Below are 13,876 nucleotides of genomic sequence, written 5' to 3'. Positions count from 1 at the left end.
GTCCATGTGGGACTTTCCATATATGCAGCATATATATTGTCATATATATTGTCATATATGTGCATATATGCAGCATATATTGTCATATATGTGCATATATGCAGCCCATATATTGTCATATATGTGCATATATGCAGCATTTATGTGCATATATGCTGCATATATATTGTCATATATGTGCATATATGCAGCATATATATGGTCATATATGTGCAGATATGCAGCATATATATTGTCATATATGTGCATATATGTGCATATATACAGCATATATATTGTCATATATGTGCATATATGCTGCATATAGGTTTCATATATGTGCATATATCCTCATATAGGTTCTTTCCATGTGGGGTGGATTGACCCGGATATGAAGCCACCGTATATCTAATGGTACTTTTTCACAGAGTAACTGTAAAACTGAATAAATGAATAAATCAGCGGCGGCGGCGGCGGCGTGCGCGTCATGGCATGTAGGGGAAACACTGCTCCATTCATGAGAATCGGGCCTTCCGGCAACTTGTCTGGAGGCCATGAACAAATTGGCGTCGTGCCGTTTTGAGACGACGCTCTGGGAGTCCCGACTCAGCTTTTTTTGTGCACTTTCGATCTGTCGTCTGCCTTTCAGTTCGGCCCCGCAAACAAACAGTCCTGAAGCGCGTCTCTGTGTGGCTCAGGTGTAATGGTGAGAACTGGTCAGCGGCCTAGATGGTGTCCTGTGACCTGAAAGCCGTGGCGAAGGAATGACTTTGGTCATCGACATTTTGGAATGGCTGTTTTGGAAAAGTGTTTCCGCTGCAGGCATCTGGGGGTCTTTTCAAACTGGCTCGCCGTCTCGTCTCTTTCACTTTGACGTTTTGAGCCGCCGCACGACGACACCACACCCAAACACTTTGGCTGTCGTCTCCTGAAACAACAGTCAAGAGAAACATTTTCGCCTCCTGAGAGTTTTCATGGTATTGAATTGAGAACTCAAGCACATTATGGGCATTAAGAAGTTATATTTTGCATTATATGTGGGCCCCTAGAGGTTTACATTAATCGAATATTGCTCTGAACATGGTTTACTTGATACTGTACTCCATTACCCACAAGTACCTTTCAAGGAAGAAAAGCATTTGCAACTCAGCCCCCCCCCCCCTTTCTGCACGACAACATTCCAAGTCACAACACCTCATTCGTTTCAGAGAAGTCTTTATCTTTACACGGCCATGTTCTGAGAAAAAAACAAAAAACAACTCCGTTTACAAACGATGCAGTGCGCACACCGCGTCAGGAGACGGCACTGTTGGGTGTTTTTGAAATAGTTCCGTGAGCGTTCGCAGAAGACGATACGCTATAACTGTTAACATTTAAAACATTCGTATGAACGGATGAGGAATTGGATCCTGTTCGCGGTGAGCCTGAACTATGAAACTATAATTAACTACTATAACTATAATTAACTAATACATACACTCCGGCCGTCTCTCTTCGTCGGCGTCGGGGGGGGCGACAGACAAAAGTCCCACCTGGTTTGAAATAGTCACGGTTGCCCCGAACACTGTTGTCATGGAAACGGGGCCTAAAGGTCCCTGGTATGTTTAATTGAAATGTGGCTTTTGTGTCTATATCTTGGAGGCTTTTTCAGCGCCGTTATGAATGCAGACATTTAGGTTGAGCAACGGGCTTGTCTGGTTTGTTTGGGTCGTTATTGCTTTGGGCTTGGGGGGGGGGGGGAGACAAGATATATCATGTAACAGACTGGTATGTGAAAAACCTACATTCATAATCAGTGACACACACACACACACCCGCATGTATGTAGCACTGGGCCGAGACGCACAATGAGTTGGTCAAAAAGAATAAAAAAAAAACAACCTTCCAGGTATTGTTTGTTTTGGTGAAACTTTAAACCAATAAAACAGATAAAAATACGAACGTCAACAGGGGTTTTTTTTGTGCGTGCGCGAGAACAGCACAAGTCCGAATTCCAACTTTTTTTTTACCAGAAAGTCGGAATTTACATCTCATCTGTGTTGCTGTATTTATAATAACGTGTAAAAAGCGTATATGTGAGTATGAGTGACAAATATGGGCACTGAGCAGAACGATGTAAGTCGTGGGTCCCATTTCAAAGACAAATGCTCACATCACTGGACCGAGGTGTACTTTGCCAAGAGAGGAGAGCGAAATCCAAAAATCCAAAATGTAACTTAATGAGTTACCCGTAAGAGGAATCCGACTTTTCCGTCCATTCAAATGTCCGTTTACTGCCATCTTTAGTGTTTACAGTGTATTGTTCGAGACGAAATGTCACGTGGTCTCAAATGAAGCCATTCAAACACAAAACCCATTATGGCAGAATTAGTTAACAGAATAAAAGGTCAAATTCTTCCCGCTTTAAGCCGCGCGATCCGAGAAAAGCCACGTAGTGACAGATGGAGTCCAATTGAATTCCTGTTTTTTGTAGTTAATTCCGGGTTTTTTAATGCTCGATGTTCATCACAGCAGGTTTGCTTTTGATTTGCTTCGGCTTAACATGTATTTCCCCAGAACTTAAGCAGAGCCTGTAAAATGAGTCCAAGGCAACACACTTTAATGAGGAGTAATGTGAGTTGATCATTTTTTGGTAGTCTTCAAACTGACAGTCCCCCATTTGACTGTTGACTTAGAGATCGAGAGCCAAATAATTTACGACACCACAAACAGCCCCATTACACGCATGTACAAACTTCCTATGTCATGCAAATGCAACATGAGACTGGAGCGACACGCATTAGAGTGCATACCTTCGCCAGCGCCTCACTTGTTTTGCGGAGCTCGCATGACCCCTGTTTTCCCCCTGTGTCTCTGGACAAATGGTCCTGCGGACTCAAATCAACTCAATCAAACACAGAATACAGTCTGGCAGAATTAAGGAAGAGGTCAAATTCTTCCCTCTTCAGGCCGCACAATCCAAGAAAAGCCACAAAACACGCAGCGTATTGACTGATAAGTTCACGTTTGATTCCTGTTTCTTTAACGCTCGATGTTCGTCACGACAGGTTTGCTTTTGCACGAGAACCAAATATTGTCAAACCAAATATTGTCAATCATTGGTATTTAAGTTAAATGTGAAATGAATTCATAATTCACACCATTGGATGAATGGAGCTGTTTTTTTAACGCTCGATGTTCGTCACGACAGGTTTGCTTTTGCACGAGAACCAAATATTAACATGCTAATTACGGGGGGGACTTGAGCAGAGCCAGTAAAACCAGTCCAAATACTTGACAATGAGCTAATAGTCAGTTAGTGAATTCCCAGATACGTATTATCATATCCCTCAATGGTCTGAGGTTGACAGTTTTTTTTGTCTGGAGATAATATTTCCACCTTATGAGTGACAAACTAATCTTCATTGTATGGCTTTTTTTTTTTTGGGGGCCACGTGAAGTTCTCCTGGCCGCTTGACATGACGCACATGTCACAGTCTTTTCAGCGCTTGCTAAATCCCTGAACCAACTGGTTCTGTTCTCCAGTTTCACTTTTTTTTTTATAGGAATTCCTGGTCAATAGCCTCACTTGCATTGCACAGTATGTGTCACTACAGAACAGTAGATGGGTTTGCCTGCTTTTTCCACTTTTCTTTTAAATTCACAGAAGTGTGCCTGCTGTGAGGGGGCGTGGCTTGTCCTCAGAGTACCAAGCTCTCCGGCTGGCCCGACGTCACAGCCGAGCTTTTCTTCGCGTTATTGCGCGTTCTTACGGGTTTCCAGGTTCCGAGGGGTTTTCAGGGGTGGGTCTGGCCAGGGTTCAGGGTAAATGACGTTCTTCTTCCAGAAAGTGATCAGGATCATGTTTATTCTGGGTCTTCACTCCATTCCATCCTGCCTCGGGTGTGATTCTCTCCTCCTTCTGATGACACAATAGATATTAAAGCGTTACAGCGTCGTGAAGAAAGAGAGAGAGCGCAAACACCATTGAGGTCAAACTGGTTCTGATGTTCTCTTCTGTTGTGTGTGTTTTGTTTTTTAATATATCTACAAACATGTCAGATCATCTCTGGCTTCGAGAGAAAAGAAAATATGACCTTTGACAAAGATCAGTCACATCAAACTTCCACTGATGAGGATCAGAAAGAGAGGCTGCGTTCCTTTATTGTGTTCACAGGAAGCAGAAACCAGGTTTTCAGCACCCGGACACCCGCCTCCATGAACACAAGGCTCAGAAACCCGTGACCACTTTTTATTCTTTCCCTCATACTTTTAGACGGAAAAAAAACACCCGTGTAATGCTGTTTGAACACTGAAGTTGATCGTGTTCTCTTGTGAGAGGGAAGCATGGTAAAATATGGAATGTCCCTGTACACCTGCCAACACAGTTACCTGTCAGGTTTAAGGATTAACCAAAAAGAAAACAATGTATGAAAGCACCAATTATTTGGTTGTTTTTTTTATGTGTCTTTGTTTGTTTTGTTTGTCATTCACCTGAAGTAAAGTCATTGACAAGTATTAAAACAACCCGTCTCAAAGCTAAACTGAACAATGAAAGACTGCGATGATGAATCTGGCATGGGACCAAACTATCCGGAGGACATCTGGCATGTAATGGGAGCGCCGCTTGAGAAATGACTTAATAACGCAACAAGTCTGTTATTAGTCACAAACAACTATATATTGATTAAATGTTATGTTGTTAGTAGTTATTGGTTCTTAGTCATTATTTCACACCAAAATGAAATTGAACCAAATTCAATAAACAATTAACCCTCTGGGGCCCATGGACTCACCAGTGAGTCCTCGTCACATGACCGTTTGAAAAGGCAGTAGCGTCACAGCACAGCGTCATCTGGTCCAGTGTTTCAATCCGTGTCGAAAGTGCAGATATAAAACTACAAGCTCGTTTTTAAATGACGTTGATAGCCCAAATGGAGATATGAGGAAAAATATGTGTGACCTTTTATAAATAGTTTTACAAAAACGCCTGTGGCAGTGCTTCTATTTCACTGTAAATATCTGTATATAACTGTTTTTTCAGTCCTGTTTTGATACATTTTAGTTAGTTGTAGTTTAGACTTACTTTACAAGTAAACAAAATGAGTCGTTAACCATGTCTGTGACTTTTCCAGTCAATACCTCTATGTTTTTACCACCCGAATTTGTAATGTTATGGTGTTTTTAGATCCACTGTTTTAATACAGTATGCCAAAGTGATGAAAATACTTCAGAAATGCATTTATGAGGTTGTCCTGAACAAAATGACACCAAACAAGGCAAGGTTTAAGGATTCTATATCTGAGATATAAAGGAAAAATCAATTGAAGTGAAAAACGGCACAAAATGCTTCAGGCCCCAGAGGGTTAAAAACAAATGTCATTTATATGTGTGCAAATAGCCTTAAAGTGCTGGAACAAAGTGCTGTGAGTGCTTAAAATGAGGAATGAACTTCCTGTTCGTTACATAAATAAGAGTAAAACACACACACACACACACACACACACACACACACACACACACACACACACACACACACACACACACACACACACACACACACACACACATATATATATTCTTGAGACTTGGGATGCTTGTGATCAAGAATTATGCCAAGAAACATACATTTTTTCTTAAAAACAAAACAATTTCTGTTTTTAATATATTTAGGGATAGTTTCTTTTTGGCCAACCCAATTTTTTCACCTCAATGTCGTATGGCACAACAAATAGGGACGTTAAGGGGATTTTTTTTGTTTATTTTAAGCCAGATACAATCATTGGTATTTAAGTTAAATGTGAAATGAATTCATAATTCACACCATTGGATGAATGGAACTATTTGATTTTATTCCGTCTTTCCATGCACGTCATTGTTCCAGCTGAATGTGAATAACATCGTCACGTAGATATCTTTACGTCCATAAAATATGGCTCCAACCGCACTCAGAGGAAGACCTCCGAAGGTTTATCACCGATTCAGACGGGCGTAGGTTTTGTGACAGGGAGGTTCAGGCTGGTCTTTCTGACCGTGGGCCACGTCGCATGTGCATTTGTCTTGCAGGTCGTGGCGCCACGCAGACAGGATGCCGCTTAAGAAGAAGCACATCCTTGCATTTGTGGTGATCGTCGTGCCAGTCGCTACACTGCTCCTTCAAGCTTCTTATTACGGCACCATCGAACCTCTGGTTGCTCCCGGACAAGGTGACGTTTGCCGTGGTTATATGAAACAAAGCTGCTCGTACGTCTCTCATCATTATTGTATTTCTCATTATTCTGCATTTGTTGCTGTTCATGTGTGCTGATGTAAAGCCTTTTGAGATGCGTTGCTCTTCAAAAAATCCACTCCGGAAGAAAACAATTCCCCTTTCATGACTTGCATAATATCAACATGCTGCGTACAAATGCAGCACTTCTGATTAAGAATAACTGCCACAGGGATTGAGATGAACATTTTGCAGCAGGTTGTACCGATGGCTGAGCATGAACATTAGCAATATGAGGGACATTAGCCACCATAATGGTAATCATCTGGTGGGGGGGGGGGGGTTTCAACTGATCGCACCAACAACACATGCAGTTATACAGAATATATAAGCAACTACACAACTGAATAACATAACATGACCTTGTTGAGAAAAAGATATTAAAGAAGCCAAAATTAGCTTCTTCTTTTTTCTTTAAAAAAAAAATATATATATAGAATCTGGTCTATAATATGTAAGTATCAGACTACTACTGTGATTTTAAATCATGGTCTGTTTTTTAAGATTCTTTACATATCCAGTTGCAAAGACAGGGTTGCAGTGGATCTGAGCACCGGTGTTGTGGAAACAGAACCCCATACGTGAAGAAAGTTTTGCGGTTACACTCGTTTTTGTTGTAGCACAAGCAGGGCCTATATGTGACATCCTGCAGGAGCTCATTGACTGTATTTTATTTCCTTGACTAGATATCGGTGCCAGAGGGATTGGAACTGTCAGGATTTTCTTCCCGAGGGGGAACAAGGAGCACTGCACTAAACGTGTCTACGTTCGGCCTCCGCCCTGGTCCCACAGCCTGCCCACGATCTACGTCATCACTCCGACATACACCCGACTGGTGCAGAAGGCGGACCTCACACGCATGTCCAACACGCTGCTCCACGTGGCCAACCTGCACTGGATCGTGGTCGAAGACGCCGACAAGAAGACCAGTTTGGTTGGAAACCTCCTGAAGAACACGGGGCTGAACTACACCCACCTCAACGTGCAGGAAGTCGAGAAGCTTACTTCCAGAGGCAGCAGGCAGAGAAACCTGGCCTTGACGTGGCTCCGGGACACGTTCGGCGTAAATGACAGCCATCATGGAGTCGTCTTCTTTGGAGACGACGACAACACGTACAGTCTGCAGCTGTTCGACGAGGTGAGGCGATTGTAACGGGGCGCAGCACCACCCTGTGGGTTCTCAGCATCAAACAGACTTTCCCAAGCTTGGTAACTGCAGCTTATTGTCGGGTGCTTTGTTGCGAGTCAGCTCTCCGTCTGTCTCAGTGCTGAACAGACTTGCACAGCTTCTGCTCTGACTCCGTCTCAGACGTCTGTCCTTTCAGTCCCAGCCAGTTTACAAACAACACTCGCTTATTGTCGTTTCCGGAGTCGTCACGCCCCCATGCTATACCTCGTCTCTCTTTCCAACAGCTTGGAATGTTTGTACACCATTACACGATAAACGCCAAGACTGCAGAGATAAAACCAGATGTTCACACAGTTTTAATCCATGAGTATGCAGGATGAGAGAGAAGTTATCAGTATGGGGGACTGGCGACCTTCCCAAATGCCAGCTAGCATGGCTCTGTCCATCAGCCCAGATGTGGGACACATCTTTTGGGGTAATTTTGGTCAGTTGGTTTTCTCAAGGTTGGTAGAGTTGGGTATAAACCACCAGCAATAACCTGCCTGCCCTCAAAAATGGGGAAGCTCATATGGTGGTGTTTTTTTTTGCCCACCTGGGGACGTACTTGCAAATCACCAGAGTTACCCCAGTTTTCACACGCAACCAAAAAGCAGCCAAACAAAAGGTTGCATGACAAATCGGTATAGCCCATTTCTAGTCAAACCCTATATTAACAAGGACTTCCGGCACTGACGTTTAACTTCTGCTTGCCCCTGGTGCATCGGTGTAAAAAACACATAAAACAACAATAGCGGCCGCAGACAGGAAGGACAGGTAAGCATAGACGCAGACAACATGCGTGGCTCAGATAGACACTAGGTGGTGCTAGAGCTCTCGCCCTTGGCCCTCCCCTGTCGCGCTCATCCCTTCATTGGTCAACGTGAAGGCGCAGAGCGGACAGACAAAAATTAGCTGCCGAACTGTCTCCGTTGTGAAGGAGCCTGGCCGAGCCGACTGTCCACCTGCTAAAGCTAGCTTGATGCTAGTCATAATCAATAATAACGGATGTAACATGGCGACCCCCACACAGCCAATGTCAGTAGAATTTGTCATTAGGTACAATCATGTGACGCTATCATTTCATATATATCGCAGCTGAATATTTAGTGTTGTGCATTGTTTAGGCGACATCGTCAACACTTGCGGTAATTTATTTCCTAAATGTCAACGACCATCCACCCTCTCATTAACCTGAGGGATGGGATGCTGAAGAGGAGTCGGAGTATTGTACACTTTACCTTTGCCTTCTGCAGTGGTTCATGAAACTGAACTTGTATTAAGTAAATGACTTGCATTTCTGTCTCTGTTTTACTTTTCAGATGCGCTACACTGAAAAGGTGTCCGTGTGGCCCGTGGGTTTTACGGGAGCTATGCGCTACCAGTCCATCAAAGTCAACGCCTTGGGCAAAGTGTACGGCTGGAAGACGAGATACGCTCCAGATCGACCCTTTGCCATTGACATGGCGGGTTTTGCTGTGAATCTGAAGCTGCTTCTGTCCAAACCCAAGGCAAATTTCAGACTGTACAATGTAGACGTGGGGCAACAGGAGACCAGATTTTTAGAGGATCTGGTCACTATCGACGACCTGGAGCCCAAAGCTGACAACTGCACCAAGGTAAGAAAAGGAGGTTTTGGGTGTGATTTACATATCGTAAAAAAAAAAAAAAAAAAAAAACTTGTCCTTTGAGTCGTTGAAGATGCAGTCTCTTTTTTCCACACTCGATTCAAAGGTTTGGATCATTTTAGACTATTTTAAAAAAAAAACACTGAAGCTTTTAAGTGCCTCTTCGGATCCATAGCTAATCTTAAATGCTCTGTATACATTTTCTTTTAGTATTTTCAACCAGAATCTGTTTGCTAGACTGTACTCATATTGGCTGTTTTTCTGCTTGTGTCTGCTTTTCTTCTTGCCCACAGGTTTTAGTATGGCACACTCGCACTGAAAAACCACCACCTTTTTTTTCTGGTGCAGACCCCAGCATCGAGACTTGACACACTTGACCTGATCCAGGTATTAAGCAGATTTAGAAATGTCTTTATAGCATGGCTTCTTTTCTACACATCGGTGGCCTTCAAGGGGCGGAGAAATTAGGAACAAGCTCCGCTCATACGCTGTAATGAAAATTGTCACGTGAAATGAAGATGTGATTTTTTTTTTTTTATAAACAGAATATTCATATGCATATAATTACAAATTATATTTTTTTTAAATTATCTACATTCTTAGAATGTTATGAGAGCAATATGACATGGGTCTGCTGTATCACGATGGACATAAAAGCCAAGTTGAGATTCAGATATAGTTTATTAAAATGGTTGAATATTCATTCTCCAAAAGAGAATTCTAGGTAACAGTTATCATGTAGTTTTGTGGTGTAAATTGTGATGTAATAAAAGTGTATTTTCAGATGTCATGTTTTCATTATTAGTGTGAATGCATGGCATTCACACTCTTGAGATTCAAATCTTTATTATTAGTGTGAATGCATGGCATTCACACTCTTGAGATTCATTATTATTCTGTTTATTCTGTACGTTTTTCAAACCGCTTCTTCTCTGGCAATCTTCGCCCGTTCGTAATCATTCAAATATTAAACCGTGCCACTTTTTTGGGACTTTCCGGCTATGTTCTAGCTTTTTGAAATCTCGTCAACTTTTTGAAATATTTCAACTTTTGTGCAACTTTTTTCCAATGTTAACGGATGGAGAAATGTTTTAACTCGCTATAACTTCTTCAAATCTTTACCGATTTCAACCATTCAACTTTTAAACTGTTCCACTATTTCAACTGTTGCAACTGTTGCAACTTTTTGAAACTTGTGCAACTTTTTTGACATGTTGACACTATTTCAACTGATAATTTTTCAACTTTTTCAACCTTTTCAACTGTTTGACACTTTTCCCAACTTGTTCAACTGTTTCAACTTTTTGAAACTTGTGCAACTTTTTGAAACTTTTTTCAACTTTTTCCACTTTTTTCTACTTTTTTCTACTTTTTCAACTGTTTAACACTTTTCCAAATGTTTCAACTGTTTCAACTTTTTGAAACTTGTTCAACTTTTTGAAACTTTCAAATTTTTTCAACTTTTTCCACTTTTTTCACTTTTCCTTACTTTTTCAACTGTTTGACACTTTCTAGAGTTTCAACTTTTTGAAACTTGTTCAACTTTTTTCAACTTTTTTCACTGTTTGAACTTTTTTCACTGTTTATACTTTTTTAACTGTTTATACTTTTTTCACTGTTTGCACCTTTTTCACTGTTTGCACCTTTTTCACTGTTTGCACCTTTTTCCACTGTTTGCACCTTTTTCACTGTTTGCACCTTTTTCCACTGTTTGCACCTTTTTCACTGTTTGCACCTTTTTCACTGTTTGCACCTTTTTCACTGTTTGCACCTTTTTCCACTGTTTGCACCTTTTTCCACTGTTTGCACCTTTTTCACTGTTTGAACCTTTTTCACTGTTTGCACCTTTTTCACTGTTTGCACCTTTTTCACTGTTTGCACTTTTTTAACTGTTTGCACATTTTTAACTGTTTGACACTTTTAAAAGGAGCTGCACAAGTTTAAACTCTCAGTCTAGACCAGAGACGGGTCACCAGGACAAAGCATTACAGTTTACCTGCCGCAGGTAGCATTTCAAAAAGTTGCACAAGTTTCAACTCTCACTCCAGACCAGAGACGGGCCGGCAGGACAAAGCATTACAGTCTACCGGCCGCAGGTACATTACAGTTTGCCAGCAGCATTCACACTATCATGCATTTGCCGCGGGAAATGCAGATCATCTAGTTTCAGTTGTTATGGTGGTGGTGGTGGTGGTGGCTCATCTCTGTCTTGTTGGGCATAATAATGCTATTTTGTTCTATTCATTTTCAAAATAAATATACAAAGTAAAACAAATAACATATATGTTACAACACTAGCACAAAGTAAGTATTGAAAAAACTTGTAATAGCAGTCAAGCATGAACACACAATTAATAGAAGGGACACACTGATGGCAGTATTAAGTATCGGCTTGAACTTGCAATATATTTATTACCTGACATCATCTGTTAGCAGCAAGTAGACAAGCGAGGACACGCCCTGTCCACGGTTGGGAGAGTCTTTGTTAGTGTGAATGCAAGACATTCACACTCTTGAGATTCTGTTTGTTTATTCTGTACGTTTTTTGAATCGCTAAAACTCTGGCAATCTTCACCCGTTCGTAACCATTCAAATATCAAATCGTGCAGCTTTTTCGGCCCTTTCCGGCTAAGTTCTAGCTTTTTGAAATCTCATCAACTTTTTGAAATATTTCAACTTTTGTGCAACTTTTTTCCAATGTTAACGGATGGAGAAATGTTTTAACTCGCTATAACTTCTTCAAATCTTCACCGATTTCAACCATTCGACTTTTAAACTGTTCCACTATTTCAACTTTTTGAAACTTGTTCAACTTTTTGAAACTTTTTTAACTTTTTGAAACTTTTTTAACTGTTTGACACTTTTTTAACTGTTTGAACTTTTTTAACTGTTTGAACTTTTTTAACTGTTTGACACTTATTTAACTGTTTGACACTTTTTTAAAAAGTTGTACAAGTTTTAAAAAGTTGCACAATTTAAAATTTTAATGACCAGGACTTTCTGAAAGATTTTTAAATGTGAAACTCAAAAACAGAACCAGTTAGTTCAGGGATTGAGCAAGGTCTGTGATGCGTGCGTCATATCAAGTGGCTGGAAACAATGCAAACGAGTTTGTCAAGAAATGGATCACTGGTGTGTTTGAAATGTTATCTCCAGAAAATGACAAATTGAAAAGAAGTCCCGTGCAGGAGTAGAGACATAAATTGTGATACTGAGACACGGAGTTTTATTTTGAATGACATTTTATTGAATATTGGATTCCAATTTTTATTGGAAGAGTATTAGGGCCACTGAAGGAATTCAGAGGCTAAAAAAAAAAAAAAAAAAACCTTCATTCACTTCAGAAAAAGTCCAAAATCAAAGTCGAGATTTTTTTTTAGATTAAGCAGTCACATTTCCTCGTAATGAATACTTGGTGGGACAATGTTGTAGTTCGGGTTTATTGACAGCATATTTTAACACACCCAAATGACACAGTGAAGGGGTTGCGCAACTTTTTTGCCACAACATTATGACAAGCATTTAAAGGGTTGAGCACTGAAGATAGCCCACGAAAAAAAAAAAAAAAAGATTTTCTTATTTGGCTATCAACAAGTTTTTATACCATTGACGAATTAATCTAAATATAAGCATCTGAAAAGCTCTTTCTCACCACGCCAGTTTACCACCAGTTCCCTCCACTTGCTCCTCTAAACCAGTGGTTCCCAACCTTTTTCGACCAGTGTACCCCTTGAGCTGGTTTCCATGTGAAAAGTACCCCCTCTCTCGTGTGTGATTATTCGCCTTAATGTGTACTTATATTTAACCCTTTGTCTTTCTATCTATCCAACTGCTCATTTAAATAAAACAATTATTGTGAGTGTAAAAACATACCTTTTAATGAGACACTTGCGCTTGCTTGTCTTTCATAAGTCTTTCATAATTCCTTTTTTCACTGGGCTCCCCTGTGCCTGCGTCCGAGGCGATGGTAGCAGTAGCGGTAGCTGGACGTTTACTCCTGCCTAGCCATGCATCCATGTTTACAGTCGGTATGCAGCTAGAGGTAGCTAGCTTCGCGAATCGTGCGCGCCCGCAGCAAGAACGTGAACCTTTTTTTTTTTTTTTTTTTTTAAAGCGCGCCACTTTATAGTCTTTTCATATTATGTGCATTGTAGTGTTACAATCACTGTGGACGAACTGCTACTCATGGAAAATAAACGTATGGCCTTACTAAAATTCATGATATAATACAATATAATATAGTATAATTTTTTTTTTTGTGTGTGTGGATACTGTAGGCTAATTTATAATCTTTCTGCGTACCCCCTGCAATACCCTCGTGTACCCCTAGGGGTCCGTGTACCCCCGGTTGGGAATCACTGCTCTAAACTACGAGTTTCAGAATCGTACACTCGGAAATAATCAGCCTAATTCATTCTCTTTGATTCTTAAATATTAGCTCATAGTCTCTGTCGGGCAACGGTTCCTAAATCAGCACCAGCCTATTGCTTCTTATTCGTTTTCAGGACGATTCAGTCTGTTCTGAGTCCACAGGATCACTGTGGGTTTGAAAAATACCACAAAATGACCACCTGATGCCCCGTTTCCACTGCACAAAATTTGCTGGGGTGGAACACAATGCCCCCCCCGCCCACTGACACCACTGTTGCGACATCGCATACCTGCGGCGCTCACAGTCCCACCTACATTTTAACCATGCTTTCTGCGGTGGGAATGTGCAAGAGAGATTGGGTCGGGGGCCACCGTCACATTTCGCCCCATTCCAATCGGAAATATTTTGCGCAGTGGAAACAAAGCTTAACTTGCAGCATTTGGCTCGTGGCCAACGAGAAGACGCGTTACTGCTTTGTTTTCTTA

At 41.1% G+C, this 13,876-nt stretch overlaps 1 protein-coding gene across 1 annotated transcript; it reads left to right on the top strand.

The window, feature by feature from the left end:
* Window positions 1–3,787: 3,787 nt before the first annotated feature.
* LOC308139595 (galactosylgalactosylxylosylprotein 3-beta-glucuronosyltransferase 1-like) lies at window positions 3,788–9,387 on the top strand (the record flags this gene model as incomplete). The annotated part of the gene is made up of 5 exons (XM_080509057.1): window positions 3,788–3,861; window positions 6,025–6,164; window positions 6,913–7,364; window positions 8,714–9,010; window positions 9,313–9,387. 5 exons carry the CDS (start codon window positions 3,788–3,790, stop codon window positions 9,385–9,387), a joined length of 1,038 nt encoding a protein of 345 aa, XP_080365183.1.
* Between the last annotated feature and the right edge of the window lie 4,489 nt (window positions 9,388–13,876).

The sequence above is a fragment of the Blennius ocellaris genome (assembly GCF_963422515.1).
Source record: "Blennius ocellaris genome assembly, chromosome: 14".
Classification (NCBI taxonomy): domain Eukaryota; kingdom Metazoa; phylum Chordata; class Actinopteri; order Blenniiformes; family Blenniidae; genus Blennius; species Blennius ocellaris.
This window is presented reverse-complemented; position numbering and strand designations above follow the sequence as displayed.